The sequence below is a fragment of the Limtongia smithiae genome, assembly GCF_038497785.1.
Source record: "Limtongia smithiae strain NRRL Y-17922 unplaced genomic scaffold V1518scaffold_11, whole genome shotgun sequence".
Lineage (NCBI taxonomy): Eukaryota > Fungi > Ascomycota > Lipomycetes > Lipomycetales > Lipomycetaceae > Limtongia > Limtongia smithiae.
Genome location: NW_027117632.1, coordinates 359,426 through 375,038, shown reverse-complemented (window position 1 = coordinate 375,038; position 15,613 = coordinate 359,426). Strand labels below are relative to the sequence as shown.

The window sequence follows — 15,613 nt, the reverse complement described above, 5'->3', positions numbered from 1 at the left end:
GCGCCTGCGAGCTTCGGGGGGGTGGGCGCAACTCCCAACTCCCAAACTTCTTGTTTGTTTACGTCCAAACCGTCGCGTCTTTCCCAAAAGTCGCATCCACTTCTCCGCTCTTTTCACCGCATTTACGGTTTACTTGCTAGTCTGCTGGTTTCTGTTTGAATCTTGCACAATATGGCTTCTACTGCATCGGCTAAGTCAAATTTGAATGCGGCGAATTTCTTGGCTGACGGTAATAGCACAGCGGGCGCCATGTTGGATTCGCCAAGCGGTTTAGAGCGAAAGGTTCCGCAGTTCTTGTATGATTTTATTGCTCTGAAGGGAAAACTGGACACTTTTCAGATCACATTTGATCGATATATCGCAGACGACAGGACCAAGATCTTGGAAGACCGAAACAAGTTTGAGAAGGAGATCACGGACGGGAAGGGTATTACTATTTCGAATATATTATGTTAACTTTGCAGACTAACAGCGGTACAGAAGAAGAACAGTCTATGTTGAAGAAGATCGATCACTACAAGGCATTGGAGGAAGAGATAGCACAAGGTAATGTTAATGTGCATCTGTGATCCAATGAGTTGACTAACTGAATTATAGAAATTCTCAGAGAGCGACAAGAGATCCAAGAAACCGAACAATCAATCTCAGAATTCAGCAGAAAAAAAGACGAACTGTCCGTCGTTCATGACGCAATCATAAAGCAAATAGCTGATACGCAGACTATGCTGGAGAGCAAACGAGAGGGTACGTTCATCTTGTGGAGCGTAGGAGAGCGTTTATCTAACATATAGCAGAGCGGTCGAAGGAATATTCGAAATTGTTATCTCAGTCCTCGCTCAATGCTCCTGAGCTGTTGTTCTGGGAGCAAAATCTTGGTATGAGGATCGAGAGCGTTCAGGACGACTATCTGAAGATCATTTTCTCTCTCTTAAGCGAAGTACAGTGGAACAAGGAATACTATGTGATCATTGATCTGACATCGCATGACTACGAAATAACTCGCTGCGAGCCTGCATTGGACAAGAGCATTCTGGATAATCTGGTCCTACGACTTAACGAGTCGAGAGATTTCAGCCGCTTTTTGAAGGAATTAAGAACCACGTTTAAAAGTAGCGGTCTTTGATTACAGAATGTGATTGTTGTTGATTTTCGATTTTGTGATTTAATCAGGAGTTCTCGGTACTATAGCATAGAATAATACAGTGGGTGTTTATCGCGGACTATATGATAGTAGCAGTTATTATCGACCGCGTTATGCAATAATTCAGTTAAGAAGTCACAATGAGTTCTTGATGATTTCTGCAAGCAGGAGCGCGATACCTGTATGATCTTCTGCGCCGTGTTACTGATGGTGATGTTCTTTACCTTCGCATGCCACCAAGTCTAGTGCACAAATTGTGGGTTAGGGTATTCCGGCGAGGAGACTTGCTTCACCGATTGCTGGACAAGCAGACTTCTTTCATCGACGAACTGTCGAGAATCGGAAGCAGAAAATATACGAAAGAATCAGCTTATACTTCGCGCTCATATTGTTACGTATTATTGTTTAGCTATGTCGGACACTCAAGTACGTGACGGTCTCGCATGTGATGAGGCAATACACCTTCTAACATTGATCAGGATGATATTGAGGCTATGAAAGCTCGTGTTGCAGAGATGGAAGCCGAGGCTGCAAAGCTACGGGAACTCCAGGATAGTCTTGCGAAGGAGAGCCAAGATTTGAAAGAAAATGACGATGTCGATGGGCGGAGTATTTACGTAGGAAGCGTTGACTACGAATCTACACCAGAGGAGATTCAAGCACATTTCCAGAGCTGCGGCACAATCAACAGAGTGACGATTCTTCTTGACAAATTTACCGGTCATCCAAAGGGCTACGCATATGTGGAGTTTGCCGAGCCTAGCTTTGTGGAGAACGCACTTGCGTTGAACGATAGCTTGTTCCGAGGTCGCAATCTCAAGGTGTCGCCAAAGCGGACGAATATTCCCGGCATGTCAATGCGCGGACGCGGTCGTGGAAGAGGAAGAGGTAGAGGTGGATACCCTCCGCCAAGAGGGGCCTACCGTGGCGGCTACCGTGGTCGCGCAAGAGGTGGCTACACGCCGTATTAGTAAATTCACTGGAGCGTCGTTGCAGAAGTGTTCGACTCGATTACAATGCTTGTGAAATCTGGCGCTTATCCCACGCCGATCATTGTTTATCATCAGTTTACAACATCTAGCTGCTTGGTAATCTTGGCAAGAGAGATTGAAGGGATATAATTATAAGAATATGAAATGAAAAAAAAAAATACAAAAGATACAGAAGACATATCTCTGAAGTCTAGAGAAGAGCTGTGAACAACGATAGATGGATTTGCATACAGTATGATATGACTGGCGTATTGGGACACAAAATCCAAGTTTCTGTATTTGTATAACTTTTTGTATGCATACTGCAGCATACACACTGTATAATAAGGTATTTCACAAATGTGAATAATAGCTATACGTAGTGATTATGAAGGTCATATTGGATCGTATTATGGAAATTACAAAGCTAAAACAACAATATGACAGTGAAACACCAGAATCGTGAATAAATGCTAGTTATACTATAACAGCTCAACACGGTACGCCAGATTGTTCAGTAAGCAATAAATCTAAGTCGCCCGAAAATTAAAATTAAATAGAGTCGCTCATAGCATGTTCATTGACATCGCCAGGTTATTCTCGCTCCATTCCTTCCAAACTTGTTCCTCTCTCTGCTTTCGCTTTCGCTCGACTTCTTCAATGCCACCTGACTTCTTCAGCTTTCCTTCGTCGACGAACTCTTGTAGTTGCTTCTCGAATTCGCCTTCCGGACGTACTATTAGCTGGCGCATCTTTTCGGCACGCTCAATTGCTTCCACACGGCCCTGGTGGTTGGGATTTAGAGCCCGCACTTCTTTCAGCACAGCGTCCTTTCCGGACAGCATGTCGCCGGAAGAGAAAGAACTGTTTGAATATCCTGTCGGCAATCGTGTCTGTGGGTTTTTTAACTGCTCCTCCGTGAACTGCTGGACCAGCGAGAAGGTTTCTCCCACCGAGCCGAGATCTGAGAGTAAATCGCCCAGTAGGTCTTCCTGTAGCGTGAAGAACTCCTGTTCTTCGGCGATATTGTCAAGTTCTCTTTCCAATATCTTCGTCCAGATAGGTTTCTCGTTCTTCACATAGTTCTCGAGTCGATCAAGCTCAGATCGGGTTTCCGCTATTTCCTTGTTTATAGTCTCCAAGTGGCGAGGTAACGGTCTCACGCGACGTAATGCAACATCCCTTCGCAAAACTTCGATGTCGTCCTGCAGTTTTTCAACGCGGGTAAGCAAATTGTCGACATCATTAGACAACACGTCGTGGTATTTTTCAACGAGTTTGCTTCCAGGTACAATCACGCTTGTCTTATGAGAATCCACGGCCCTGATGACTTTATCCTTGACTGCCTCAAGTGATGAGTCGAAGTCCTTGGCAATAGAAGTGTGAATTTGTCGAATTGAGGCCAGATCATTTCGTAGGGAGCTGATCTCTGCAAGGTGTGTCTGCGACATTGATCGAACGGAGGTCACCGGCACCGGCTTTGGCTGATTTGCAGGACTGGTGGCTTGGTCCGTTGGAGTGGTCGGCGCCACCATAGTTGCCGTTTCAAGCGATTTTGCCAGCTCTTGAATCTGCGATGCTGATAGCGCCTGATCACTTGCAATGCGTGTGATGGTATCGTTTTGGGAATTGACTTTTTCCTGAAGCACTGCAAGTTGTTCAAGAATGGAGCCAATTCCACCATCGAACGCTGTCTTAATCTTCTCGATTTCCTTGTTCTCTGGCTTCTCATCTGATCTAGTGTCTGGCACACGTAAAATGATCAATGATCCATCAGCTACATCACACAAAGTCACTTCTTCCAATTCGTATTCAATGTCAGAAGTCTTGTCTCTGATATAGAGCGGTAATGTTTCAGTCACAGGTGAGTACTGAAAACGATCGATAAACAGATATCGTAGCGTTGATAGAGATAATTCCGATTTGCTCACAATAGCTTTCTTGACCTGCTTTTCGATCTGGAGAAATACGGAAAAGGTTACCGGTACGGGTGCAGGCTCTTCCTCCACAGGAATGATGTTAACTACCTCAGCCTTGCTACTCTTTGTCGTAGCTGTCGCTGTTTCATCTGATTCGGCAGTTGGTGAAGTCCTTGCGCGAGATGGAGTGTTGTTCCGCTGATCAGTCGCCTCGGCGACGCTCTTGTCTAATGCAGGACGGTCATACAATGTAGGCTGTCGCATTCTCCCTATGTTTAAACACCTATTAACATCATAACAGTATACTAATCAAAGCGAGATTACCTTGAAAATCGTTCGACATCCCGCCCAGCGATCCTCTGATTTTAGCCGAGTGATATGCTTCAAATCTCCGCGACGCACGCCGCTCCAAGGCTTCGCCGAGTTGAAGCTTAGTAAAAGGGTCATTCCGTATCTGTGAAGAAGCCGTAGTACTTGCAGAGCGCATAAAAGTGGTATCATCGGTCTTGGTCGGAGAGGTAGACATGTTTGTTGAGTTGCTTCTCTTAACCGGAGATCTCCGCCGTGGAGACGGCGCATGAACTGAACCCGCTACTGATGTCGGCTGTGATCGCTGCTCCTGCTGAGCCAGCAATGTATGCAAAGCTGCCTGTTTGGTTTTCAGAAGATCTAACAGCCTGGAGATGATTTGGCCGATGGCGGGAGTGTATCGATCAACTATAACTTGTGACCGTTCGTGCGATAAGGCATCTTCAAGTACCGTCCGAAGCTGTCCAGGAACGTCACCGAAGTCGCTGGCAATGACATTTGTTAACTTCCATTATCCAGACTCGGGGAGATGAGATAGAATAAGCTTACCTGACATCAATTCCAATTCGAGAAAATGCACGACTCGTGATGTTGAACTCGTTCCCCAGCCTGACAAACACATCCGAAACATCATTCTGTGAGCACTTGCTGTAAGCCCATTGCCTCAGGCAATCCAGTAATTGCTTCGCTGCAACAAGGAGCTTTTCGACCGACGAGTCTATCGTATTAATCTGTACAACTCGTGTCAGCGAACCTTCCTCAGTAAGATTGTGCGATGGCGTGCATACTGCATTTTGACGACGGGCAGCATTACTTCTAGTCGACCCTGATGATCGACTGACGTTGTGGTCTAATTGTCGTGAGTCGGTTGGTGAGGTTTCCATCGAATCGTTTGGCTGGGCGGATTCGTCGGTGGAATTGATATCGGGGTAATGTAGTGGCACTGGCAAAATAGCATGGAAGTGCAGAAATAAGTGCCTTGCTCTGGACACAAAATCTCAGCAAGGTGGCCAAGACGGTGACAGTTGTAGTACGCCAGGTCGATCAAGAAACTGGAATCCGGTGATGCAAGAAGCGTTGGCACTGAAATTGGGACTTCGATTTCAGGGATAGACGAAGTTCGCGAAACGATCACAAAACCAACATCCTCGTTTCCGGTAGCACAACAATGCAGTCCGGCAATACCGCTCAGAGGAGGTCTTCGAGGTTGCAGTCGCGTCGTAATCGGACTGCGTCTGGTGTGTCTCGCACCGTGTCGAACTCTGGAGAGTCAAGCACAGCAGTACAGTTAGCATCATCGACGGTACCAGCACAAAATGAATCGCAGTTCGCCCTACGCGCGAAAGGGAGCGCGATTGAATATACGAAAAACGCGAAATATTGCGTTCTAAGACTTCCGGCTTTTCCTAACATCCTCAAGACTGATGGTGAGAAAATGCTCGTATGAACTGTTCGCGTGAGAAGCTAATGAGACAGCAGAGTCATTCAGTGGTTGTCTTGATTCCAGCACCGACTCGGCTCTTTTGTTGACAGAGACATCGGTTTACATATGGCGATATACCTCTCCTGACTACTTGCCGACTACAATTTCCTTTCCGCTGTCCAGCACATCAGAAGGCAGGTATTTAGGCGTTTTGGCAACACCATCTGCTGGCAGTGCTGAACCAGGCTTGGTTCTTGTTCATCCGTCTACGGGACAAGTTCAATACTGGGAAGCCGTGGGCGAAGCTCTCGCGGAAGGACTACTGCATCGGAAAAAGGGTGTGGAGGCCGTTGTTGGGCTGTACCAGGGAGAGGTTCTCGAATTTATTGGTAACCTTGAGCCTCTTGGCGTGATCGTTGCCACAAGCTCAGGGAGACTAATTCTTATTGCACTGCATGATACATCCGGACGCCCAGATATATCATGCACTGTTATGCGTGGTTCCGGTACAGGAATCTGGAGCAACCTCAAAGGCGCCTTACGCGTCGGTGCGACCCGTCGTGACATAGTGTCTATCAAGCCAGGCAAACTTCTCGGACGTGGTGAGCGAACTGCGGTGACAGTGAATGTTCGCGGAGCTGTTACTATCTGGCAGTGCTCTAGAAGCGGGCACTACAGTCTTCAGTTCGAAATGGACTTGCGCGACTTGCTAATTCAAAGCATAAATGGCGTCTATCCGCAGGCAGAGAAAACGTTCAAAGTTCATGATATCGAGATGCTACCACAGAGCAGCAACGAAGGTATCATTCTGGCATCCTTTATATACGATCTTGAAAGTTCTGAGCACGTTTACTACATTTTGTTTACTGTGCACTTAGAACAAGAGGATTTCCGTGTTATTTCTGCCCATAGAATTACACAGTATTTGAAGAAATCAACGAGAAAGCCACGGATATTTTTACCCAAGCCAGGATATACGGCTTTTATTGTTTTATCACATGCGGTTATAATGGTAGATACGATTCTCCAGCAGCAGCGACAGAGCCAACTGGAACCGGCAGGCTATAAATGGGAGGATGTCGTGGAATTCAAAAGTACCGTCGATATATTTTCTGCTGCTTCCGAAGATATCACGTACGACAATGGCGAAACCGGTCGACATGCAGGCGTTGTCGTCGTGTCTAGCGCCACAGGTGTGGTGCGTATTGAACGCTTCGAAGACGAATTGAATTCTACCGTTATGTCATCGAATATGGAGATAATCATGAGCAAATTGGAGCAGGCTGTCTACTATGGTACCATAGACGAAAATCCAGTTGATTTTGAGCGGAGTGAAGATGCGAGACACGACATTAGGGATATCGAGGATGCAATTGCGAGGGTCAGCTCCAACATACTCAGTGGAAGTAAGTGCATTCAACGAATCTTACCTATAGTGTTTTACTAACTAATGTGCTTAGCTTCGACCTATTCCTGGGAAGTCGACGACACCTTAGAGACTCTGACGATGCGCTGCAAGGCTCTACAGCGATTAGCTGAACATCTCGTTCATATTTTCCCGTATTTATCACACGAATGCCGTCTTACATTACTTACAAAACTGGAAAAATGCGAAGCAGCGAAGAATGTGTACCGTCTCTTCTATGCTTCGAATGCGAACTCCTCAGATACTATTGAGGACGCCGTCGCAGAAATTTCGCATCGAACGCAGAATGCCAATCAGTGGTTTTGTGATCATATTTTGGATATCGGCGATCTGGTAATCGAATTTTCTAACAAGAGTCTCCTGAAGGCAAATAACACCCCAGGAGATCGACAGTCTGTTGCTCAGCATATTAAAGAGGCGGACGAAACATTAATTACTGTACTTAGCATGTCGGCATACTCAATCAGGCAGCATTTCAAAGCGAAAATATTCAGTCTGGATGACAACAGATGGGGTAATGTCATGCCGTGGACGTCGACATGGGAAGTTTTGTCCTGTCTGGAGAAGCAATATGCCGTGACCAAAGCAATGTGCTTCAGACTCTGGGAAGCCTCGGACTTGGGCGATCCAGAAATTGAGATGGAGCTCCGAGCAATGCTTGAATATTTGTCCAGTCTTGCAGAGTGCCTGTGTATTGCATACGAGGAGCAGATCGGCTATTGCGAGGAGTCAAATACGTTGGCCCAGGAGGCTGAACAGTTTCGGAGCACGTACTTGGAAGAGAGAGGCTCTTGGATCAAGCCACTACTGTTCTTTGGTCACCGGGAGAAAGCATACGAGATTGCAGAGAATCATCATGACTTCAATACTCTTGCTGAGTTGTGTCGTCAAGAGAGTATGGATTTACGAAAACTAAAGAACGCCGACAGTCAATACTCTCAGGATGAACTTGTTGCGAGAATATCTCATTATTTTGACACTTACGAGTACGATTTCGCGTCGGTCCTTTATCAGTATTACATCAACAGTGGACATGTCGATGAAATATTTATTGCATTTCCGCAGTACAAGTCCTATCTAGAGCAGTTTCTGAGTTCCGGAGAGTATGATAGACTGGCATGGATACACGATGTGCAGACAGCGAATTTCGTGGAGGCCGGTAATAAACTGGACAACGTCGCTCAGCATCAGGAGGATTCACTTGCTAACAAGAAGTTGCAACTCAGTATCGCAAAACTGTGCTATATTTCGGGACAGCTCTCGGGACAAGATATGATGCAGCGTATCGGTGCAGTTAATGACGAGCTTCATGCGATAGACGAGTTACAGATCGATGCGGTATCGAATGTTGACGCCATGGATGAATAAATTAGTATGTAAGATTGTATGTACAATATAAATAATGATATTTGAGTTGAACATCGATGTGTTAAGAACAAAAGCGACCAAGTAGCACGCATTACTCCTTTGATATCCAAACGATGTTGACTACTACGTCCATAGAGGTTCCATTTCTTCCGCCGACCCAGTTATAACTCCACTGTCCATCGGTTTCGTTATTCCAATATGCGCCGCTAGTAGAACGAAGTTGTCTTAGGTTGTCATCGCCTTCACGCTCTATGACAGTACAGTAAATCACGAACTTGTGTGTCGAGCACGCCGATACTAACGACTCGAGAATACTGTGAATAATTTGCTCGTTCCAGTTCGACATCTTTGCATTGTCAAATGTCTCATTTGGAGTAATGACGTCGTCAATTGCCTAGAATGAGAGCAGTTAGTAGAATCCAGGGCGTTAGCAAGCGCCTGGATGTCTCTACCTTGGCACACATTGACGTCAACTTGTCATGTGGTACAGGCTGCAATACAGATAGAGGTCCTATTAGCAATCTGAACACGTGAAATCGATATTGAACAACTGGGATTTTACCGAGTTGGCAGCCAGTGTAGTAGCGTCTGGAAGCCTCAGCACTGTCATGGTGATTTCTGCTGATCCTGCAGCGTCTGCAGCCTGTAATAACGGTCCTGCCGCTTGATTTTAAATGCCCGTTACAAAAGCAATCTAGGCCCCTGTAATTTCACTAGAAATGTTCGGTAGCTGGTTGTGCGCTGCCAAAGTCGAACTGGCCCAGCTAGAGCGCGATGTGTCCTCTAAGGTCCCAAAGGCAGGCAGTCCGCACGATACGCGTCTAGTCGAAGTCACTCCCCTCCAACCATATCACACGAACCTTACACCCAATCCTTTACAGCACTCAGGCTCTAGACCTTAGAGAAATAGGCATGTTTCTTTTGGTAGTCGTTTACAATGCCCGATGAAATTGCTTACAGAAAGTGGAGTCCAGAACATGCGAGCGACGCTATCAGTGATCTTGCTGGTGCTGGCAGCACTCACAACGCGAGTTGCTGGCCTTCACTTTTATCTAGAGGGCTCGGATCGGAAATGCTTTCTGGAGGAGCTGCCTCAGGATACACTTGTTGTTGGTGCGTCATCTCCGTTTACGACAGAGCCTCTGAGTGCTACGTGGCCTGTACGGATACTAATGTGTTCACGGTCTAGGCTACTACAATGCTGAAGAGTTTGTTCCTGAAACCAGCACATATGTGCAACCTCAGACGCTGGGTGTTCATATTACTGTCGAAGTATGTACACAAGATTACGGTTTAGAAAGAACTTGAACGGCTGACCTTCCCCTTGTAGGAAATTTTTGATAACAACCACCGTGTTGTTTCGCAGCGCGGCTCAGCGAATGGTAAGTTCACATTCACCGCGGCCGACTCGGGCGAACATCGGATCTGTTTCCAGACCAGCGTGGGCGGAGCAGGATGGTTTTCCCGGCAAACAGTCCGTGTGCATCTGGATATTGCCATCGGCGAGGTCAACATGCTCACCAAGGATCACCGGAAAACCGAGAAGTTCACTACTTTGGTCGAAAAGGCCCAGGAGCTTCATCATAGATTGGCGGACATCAAGCGCGAGCAGGTCTTCCAGCGCGAGAGAGAAGCCGAGTTCCGAGACGCCAGTGAACAGACGAACGCAAGAGTTGTGCGATGGAGTATTATTCAGCTTCTTGTTATCGGCGGCACCTGCGCTTGGCAACTCTCGCATCTGCGAAGTTTCTTCGTTAAGCAGAAACTTGTTTAATTGGTTTGCTATGGATACACGACGTTTTAGCTTAGCAATGCGCGCTTATGTTGTAAATATTAGTTTCTCGTTTATGTATGCGACATCACTTCGAAGAGATGGTTTGCTGTTCCACAGACTTTCTAATTGTAGAGCTGAGAGCCGTTCAACGTAGAGCTGAGACTTTTGAGATGTCCATCTCTCTTCAACGCCTTCGCAGAAAACATCGGTCAGACACGAAACTACCACCGCATACCGAGCGGACATCCACCACCACATTGACAAGTATTGATCCGAATATAGCTTTATTCTTGAGTACTATTGTGACGATGCATGAGCTGTACTCACAATATGTTCATGGAGAGTTGAGACGAAGGAAAAAGTTGACGATGACCGACGTCAGAAGGAAGAAGCAGAGCATCGTTGGTCCAAATCTGTCGTCGTAGGGACCAGCTCCCCGTCGGCGAATCGCTGCGGCACGCCAGTGATAGGTGATCAAGGCGTAAACCATGGTCGCCATAGCTGGGAGAGCACTGCGGTTAGAACCAACTCACGAACGGCATCTATCAGGCACCAAGCACTTACCGATAAGCGTGAAGAGTCCAGCAGAGAAACGGCTAACTCTGTCACCAAAATTGAGAAGCGCAACACCGAGGCCTCCAAGGATGACGGTGAAGTGGAGCCATGACAGGAACGTACGTTCGTTGGCGAAGAACACCTGTGCGGAAGATGATAAGTCACAGCCCGACTAGATCCCATAGCATACAGTGCAAACCTTGGGCTCGACTCTGACCGGCAGAGCAATCCGCTTGCCAGGTGGACCAGCCATGATAGCTACCGAGGACATGCTCGGACGAAACGCGGGAGTGGGGAGTTATTAACGAAAAGCCGGAGGTCGGATGTGAGGCGGCGCGCGTTGTTGATGTGCTGGAGTGGTCTTGATCGTGAGCTTCCAGGCGTGAATACTATTCGGCATAAACAACATACCTCGTGTCGTGTAGGCTATACTTTCATATTCTAGTCTCCTCGATGCTGGTATGAAAATGGACGACTCCGGGCATGACTTAGAGGCAGAAACGTGGGGACACGGTGCATTTTGACGACATGTTCTCCGCCACGGGCCTGCCGGACTGGAGGCCCGGACGGGGTTTGTACCACATATGCGCGCACTACACGAGAACACATGTCAGCCAACGGACGAGCACGTGGGCCTGTACGAGGACGTCACAGCCTTTGCTTTACGCGTCCACGATTGTCGGTTTATTTCGCGCGTCGCCGCGTCGTTGACGCGGTGCAACCTGCACACTCGTCGCGTCTCGCGATCGACAACTTCATGCCAGCACAACCAAGTATGCCGTTAACTGCTATTCTCTCGCAATTTAGTACTCCTTTTTAAAGCCAGAGCAGAGTACTTTGCACAGTGCTAGTTTCTTGCTCTACAAGTCTATTTTTAAGCACAGTCTGCGTGATGCTACGCACTGCGAGGATGCACTGCGAGAATCTAGGATTTTTGCAGAATGGAGCTCACGATCTCCAAGATTTTCTTGCGGACAGCTGCGAAATTGGCATTTGGTGTTTATATACGCGTTCGACAAATATGTACTGCGTCCGGCGGAGAACGCCGCTGCGCGTGACCATCAGGTGAGCAGAGCATGTGCCATTCAGACGCATTCACCATCAGAGAGCGAAAACTATTAGGATCGAAGATGAAAGCTTGGTGGATGCAAGACTTTTCAAGGCCGTGGAGGGCCAACTAGCAGCCTAACGACGAAGTGCGGCGGCACACTACGACGACATGAGGATCGCGGGCCAGTTGAAGCTGCTGCGTCTCGACGGGCTGGATCCCACGACGAGGCCGCTGGGGATCGTGACTTCGAGAGAACGGTCTGCGCGAGCGCGAGACAGATGCGGGTGCAAGTGCGCAAGGCGCGCGGTGCGAGGCGTAGTTTGAGCCCCAGGCTGGGGGCAGTCGTAGTCGATCGTGGGCGGCCACGGTGGCAAATTAAGCGCTGTCCGCCGCCAGTGGTGAGGCTGTGCAGCTGAAAACGGCATAGCGCGGCCACGAAGAGTCTGGCCAGCAGAGGGTTAGGGTGTGAGTAGTCTCCACTTCGGGAGGACCACCCCTTCTTTCTCAACTCCACCAACCTCGCCCGCGCCCGCCTGTTCTGCCTGCGCTAACTTCGGCTTTGACCACCCATCAGTCTTTTCGCCCGTCCTTCCTCGCCTCCTTTACCCATCGCATCCACCGTCCTCTATCGTCCTCTGTCCTGGTCTGCGACAATGAGCTCCGCTCCTGGGCAGCTGCATTCTTCGAATGTGGTTGGTGTCCATTATCGCGTTGGCAAGAAGATTGGCGAGGGGTCTTTCGGAGTCATTTTTGAGGGCACCAATCTCCTCAACAACAGACAGGTCGCGATAAAATTTGTAGGCTTTTCTGCTGTTTATTGATCCCGGGGTCTTCTGCGTGTTGTTATTGTTCGGTGTCTGGATGTGATGGGAGACACATGTGGCACTGCGTGACGTGACCATACGCTGAAGAGTACCGCGCAGACTCGGTGTGGGTATGCTAACGACCGCTATGATAGGAACCGCGAAAGAGCGATGCTCCGCAACTGCGGGATGAATACCGAACCTACAAGATTCTCGTGGGATGCGTCGGCATTCCTAATGTTTACTACTTCGGCCAGGAGGGTCTTCACAACATTCTGGTAATTGACCTGCTAGGACCCAGTTTGGAAGACCTGTTTGACTGGTGCGGCCGGCGATTCAGCATCAAGACTGTTGTCATGGTCGCGAAGCAGATGATCACTCGCGTCCAGGCCATTCACGAGAAGAACTTAATTTACCGTGATATTAAGCCCGACAACTTTCTTATTGGCCGCCCGGGAACCAAGAATGCCAACTTGATTTACGTCGTCGATTTTGGCATGGCGAAGCAGTACCGTGACCCCAAGACCAAGCAGCATATTCCTTACAGAGAGCGGAAGAGTTTGAGCGGTACGGCGCGGTACATGAGTATCAACACGCATCTCGGCCGCGAGCAGTCGAGACGAGATGATCTCGAGGCGCTAGGCCACGTTTTCATGTACTTCCTCCGAGGCGGTCTCCCATGGCAGGGCCTGAAGGCTGCCACCAATAAGCAAAAGTACGAGAAGATCGGTGAGAAGAAGCAGACGACGGCGATCAAGGATCTGTGTGAGGGATTCCCAGAACAGTTCGAGAAGTACCTGACATACGTTCGCAACCTTGGTTTCGAGGATACTCCAGACTACGACTATCTGCGCGATCTTCTTACGCAGGCGCTGCGATCGGTCAACGAGAGCGAAGACGGCGAGTACGACTGGATGAAGCTCAACGGCGGAAAGGGCTGGGACGTTGGCAGCAAGCACGCCACGTCGCAGCATTTGCATTACTCGAACCAGAACTACCACTCTTCCAACGACCCTAGACTGGCAAACACTCCGCGACACTCACAGGCGCAGCTTACTGCTGCGAGACTTAATCAAGCACAGCCTCCTCCCCCGTCGCCCGTGGTCGTCAGACATGGAAGCAAGCGTGGACGTGGACAGCAGTCGCCGCAACAGCAGCCATCGCAGCACCAGCCTTCTCACTCCAATGGTCAGCGCACAGAGAAGAAAGGATTTTGGGAAAAGTTTGGTGTATTCTGCTGCGGTTAAGCAGCGACCGGCCATACCGCATCTCATATTAGTTTCTGCCATGCACTGTTAGCAACATTTACAGACCACTCGAATATGTTTTTCTGTCACTTGTTAAATAAGATGATGTGAGCATTTTACTGCATCTAGTCATAAAAAAGTGTCGCTCGCTTTTAGACGATGGCTAGTTATGGGAACAAGGAAATTGTGCTTATTGGTGTTTCTCTCTTTTCGTTTTAGTTTACCGTTAGTACTGGCATACGGGTTTTTTTTGCGCGGCGATGAGGCATTGTTTGTAGTTTTATCTAGAGTTGAGCTGCGTCGATTTGTTGGAATCTTGGATGGTTTATTTCAGGCTCTTCAGTCTTGTTCATGTCGGTTGTCGTTGTTGTTGCTACATCTGTTGTATGTGTTTGTGATTGTTTCTTGACCTCTATTTATTCTTTCCAAGTGATCGCCTGCCAACTATATTTATTAATGCTTTTGATAAGCTCAAACAGTCATTCATCGTTTATTACATATGAAGCCAACAAAACAAGTTGCAGTAGTTCTGATGTCGTTGCATTTTCGTCGACCCGCTGCTGTGTAGTCGCTGCGTGCGGCACCAGGCAGACGAGAGTTGAATGGATATGGGCTGTACTAGTTCTCAGCATTTCGCGCCGTGTCGTGACGTACGCGTACGCAATTGCTGTCACTGCAAGTTCTATCGAGGTTGAATCAACCAAATGCCCATTCGTGGGCGACACAAGCACACCCAGCCAGAACACGCGCGAGCTTAAGCATGGCAGTGTCGAAGGGATTCACAAAGCAGACAGCAGAATGCTAGCACCTGATGGGCATCATAGCCCGCACAGAGCAATTAGCCAGCGTGCAGAGATCAGATATCAGAAGAACTGGGATAGCCATCGCTGTGCCGGCGCCAGTGCGGGATGGTCGTCGCACGGCAGCTTCGCAGGGAGCACAATCTATACCGGGGAACGCAGAGAAGGGGGGACGATATATAAAAAGAACTGCAAGCGGGCCAGGGCCGCCCGCGCCCAACGCCTGTTGCGGGCATGCTGGCGTGGAGCTGGCCGCCGCCGTAGAGATGAGCTTCTGCCAAGAAGAGTCGACCTGTGCATGCCGGAACTCGGCAAGTCCACCGTGTCCACGTGACCCGTTCAGATGCCGCTCGCCCAGCTCCACGGGACGCGCAGGAACCCCACGCTTCTCGCTTCGCGTCCGGCCGACTACTACATCCATATGTACAGGCGGCATTTGTGTGTGATCTGCAGGCACACAGCGAGGGACGGCAGACTGGAGGCATTCCTCGAGAGCGAAGCCGCAGATGCGAGTGTTGCCCCGGCCGGGAACATGGAAACAAAGATATGGCGCGCGGGTGAACTCTAGCTGTGAAGGCGACGGGAACGACGACGAAGCGCGCAGCCCGCGGTCGAGCAGTGGCTCTGCAAAGGTCGGTGCCGTTTAGCCGGGCTAGGGGCGCGTTCACGATGGTCCCCGCGGAGAGCCCTTGACGCCCGTCGGCGTGCGTGAGCCCTGCCGCCACGCCCCGATCCCGGCAGTCCAGCGGGCCTGAAGGCAAGGCTTTCTTTGCCTCTGCAGCACATCCGCGGAATGGACGGGCGACGGCCGCGGGCAGGCCTTGCG

The 15,613-nt window shown here is 49.0% G+C and overlaps 10 protein-coding genes across 10 annotated transcripts; 6 read left to right on the top strand and 4 right to left on the bottom strand.

The window, feature by feature from the left end:
* Positions 1-62: 62 nt before the first annotated feature.
* Positions 63-1,248, top strand: V1518DRAFT_421233 (chromosome segregation protein Spc25-domain-containing protein). Its single transcript, XM_066905176.1, has 4 exons — positions 63-427; positions 481-546; positions 598-744; positions 795-1,248. Exons 1-4 carry the CDS (start codon positions 172-174, stop codon positions 1,121-1,123), a joined length of 798 nt encoding a protein of 265 aa, XP_066757922.1. The 5' UTR covers positions 63-171; the 3' UTR covers positions 1,124-1,248.
* A 211-nt stretch (positions 1,249-1,459) lies between these two features.
* V1518DRAFT_421232 (uncharacterized protein) lies at positions 1,460-2,557 on the top strand. The gene is made up of 2 exons (XM_066905175.1): positions 1,460-1,567; positions 1,621-2,557. The coding sequence occupies exons 1-2, from the start codon at positions 1,553-1,555 to the stop codon at positions 2,110-2,112; spliced, it is 507 nt and encodes a 168-aa protein (XP_066757921.1). The 5' UTR covers positions 1,460-1,552; the 3' UTR covers positions 2,113-2,557.
* On the bottom strand, positions 2,159-2,561 carry V1518DRAFT_89027 (uncharacterized protein). The gene has a single exon (XM_066906705.1). It carries the CDS (start codon positions 2,442-2,444, stop codon positions 2,205-2,207), a length of 240 nt encoding a protein of 79 aa, XP_066757920.1. The 5' UTR covers positions 2,445-2,561; the 3' UTR covers positions 2,159-2,204.
* A 117-nt stretch (positions 2,562-2,678) lies between these two features.
* V1518DRAFT_429048 (actin interacting protein 3-domain-containing protein) lies at positions 2,679-4,557 on the bottom strand (the record flags this gene model as incomplete). The annotated part of the gene is made up of 2 exons (XM_066906111.1): positions 2,679-4,300; positions 4,356-4,557. The coding sequence occupies 2 exons, from the start codon at positions 4,555-4,557 to the stop codon at positions 2,679-2,681; spliced, it is 1,824 nt and encodes a 607-aa protein (XP_066757919.1).
* Positions 4,558-5,351: 794 nt separating this feature from the next.
* Positions 5,352-8,614, top strand: V1518DRAFT_421229 (Nup133 N terminal like-domain-containing protein; the record flags this gene model as incomplete). Its single annotated transcript, XM_066905174.1, has 3 exons — positions 5,352-5,767; positions 5,820-7,169; positions 7,224-8,614. Coding segments are annotated over exons 1-3 (2,939 nt in total), but the record flags the coding sequence as incomplete, so codon positions are not given.
* V1518DRAFT_421227 (Tctex-1) lies at positions 8,542-9,349 on the bottom strand. Its single transcript, XM_066905173.1, has 3 exons — positions 9,120-9,349; positions 9,010-9,048; positions 8,542-8,951 (listed from the first exon to the last, which is right to left on the bottom strand). Exons 1-3 carry the CDS (start codon positions 9,165-9,167, stop codon positions 8,649-8,651), a joined length of 390 nt encoding a protein of 129 aa, XP_066757917.1. The 5' UTR covers positions 9,168-9,349; the 3' UTR covers positions 8,542-8,648.
* Positions 9,350-9,380: 31 nt separating this feature from the next.
* Positions 9,381-10,448, top strand: V1518DRAFT_421224 (emp24/gp25L/p24 family/GOLD-domain-containing protein). Its single transcript, XM_066905172.1, has 4 exons — positions 9,381-9,467; positions 9,532-9,670; positions 9,747-9,829; positions 9,888-10,448. Exons 2-4 carry the CDS (start codon positions 9,535-9,537, stop codon positions 10,329-10,331), a joined length of 663 nt encoding a protein of 220 aa, XP_066757916.1. The 5' UTR covers positions 9,381-9,467; positions 9,532-9,534; the 3' UTR covers positions 10,332-10,448.
* Positions 10,223-11,421, bottom strand: V1518DRAFT_421219 (uncharacterized protein). The gene is made up of 4 exons (XM_066905171.1): positions 11,298-11,421; positions 11,086-11,247; positions 10,896-11,028; positions 10,223-10,832 (listed from the first exon to the last, which is right to left on the bottom strand). The coding sequence occupies exons 2-4, from the start codon at positions 11,155-11,157 to the stop codon at positions 10,666-10,668; spliced, it is 372 nt and encodes a 123-aa protein (XP_066757915.1). The 5' UTR covers positions 11,158-11,247; positions 11,298-11,421; the 3' UTR covers positions 10,223-10,665.
* A 1,169-nt stretch (positions 11,422-12,590) lies between these two features.
* V1518DRAFT_445903 (kinase-like domain-containing protein) lies at positions 12,591-14,072 on the top strand (the record flags this gene model as incomplete). The annotated part of the gene is made up of 2 exons (XM_066906470.1): positions 12,591-12,734; positions 12,896-14,072. The coding sequence occupies 2 exons, from the start codon at positions 12,591-12,593 to the stop codon at positions 13,985-13,987; spliced, it is 1,236 nt and encodes a 411-aa protein (XP_066757914.1). The 3' UTR covers positions 13,988-14,072.
* Positions 14,073-14,377: 305 nt separating this feature from the next.
* Positions 14,378-15,591, top strand: V1518DRAFT_421211 (uncharacterized protein). Its single transcript, XM_066905170.1, has one exon. It carries the CDS (start codon positions 14,444-14,446, stop codon positions 15,119-15,121), a length of 678 nt encoding a protein of 225 aa, XP_066757913.1. The 5' UTR covers positions 14,378-14,443; the 3' UTR covers positions 15,122-15,591.
* Positions 15,592-15,613: the final 22 nt, after the last annotated feature.

Coding starts and splice junctions, on each gene's coding strand:
- V1518DRAFT_421233 (XM_066905176.1), top strand. CDS start 172: ATGGCTTCTACTGCATCGGCTAAGTCAAATTTGAATGCGGCGAATTTC. Junction 428..480: donor GGAGATCACGGACGGGAAGG/GTATTACTATTT, acceptor ACAGCGGTACAG/AAGAAGAACAGTCTATGTTG. Junction 547..597: donor GGAGGAAGAGATAGCACAAG/GTAATGTTAATG, acceptor ACTGAATTATAG/AAATTCTCAGAGAGCGACAA.
- V1518DRAFT_89027 (XM_066906705.1), bottom strand. CDS start 2,444: ATGCTGCAGTATGCATACAAAAAGTTATACAAATACAGAAACTTGGAT.
- V1518DRAFT_421227 (XM_066905173.1), bottom strand. CDS start 9,167: ATGACAGTGCTGAGGCTTCCAGACGCTACTACACTGGCTGCCAACTCG. Junction 9,049..9,119: donor CTACACTGGCTGCCAACTCG/GTAAAATCCCAG, acceptor TCTGTATTGCAG/CCTGTACCACATGACAAGTT. Junction 8,952..9,009: donor TGACGTCAATGTGTGCCAAG/GTAGAGACATCC, acceptor CTCTCATTCTAG/GCAATTGACGACGTCATTAC.
- V1518DRAFT_421219 (XM_066905171.1), bottom strand. CDS start 11,157: ATGTCCTCGGTAGCTATCATGGCTGGTCCACCTGGCAAGCGGATTGCT. Junction 11,029..11,085: donor CGGTCAGAGTCGAGCCCAAG/GTTTGCACTGTA, acceptor TCTTCCGCACAG/GTGTTCTTCGCCAACGAACG. Junction 10,833..10,895: donor TGGACTCTTCACGCTTATCG/GTAAGTGCTTGG, acceptor GTGCTCTCCCAG/CTATGGCGACCATGGTTTAC.
- V1518DRAFT_421224 (XM_066905172.1), top strand. CDS start 9,535: ATGCGAGCGACGCTATCAGTGATCTTGCTGGTGCTGGCAGCACTCACA. Junction 9,671..9,746: donor TCAGGATACACTTGTTGTTG/GTGCGTCATCTC, acceptor TTCACGGTCTAG/GCTACTACAATGCTGAAGAG. Junction 9,830..9,887: donor GTGTTCATATTACTGTCGAA/GTATGTACACAA, acceptor TTCCCCTTGTAG/GAAATTTTTGATAACAACCA.
- V1518DRAFT_421211 (XM_066905170.1), top strand. CDS start 14,444: ATGCTTTTGATAAGCTCAAACAGTCATTCATCGTTTATTACATATGAA.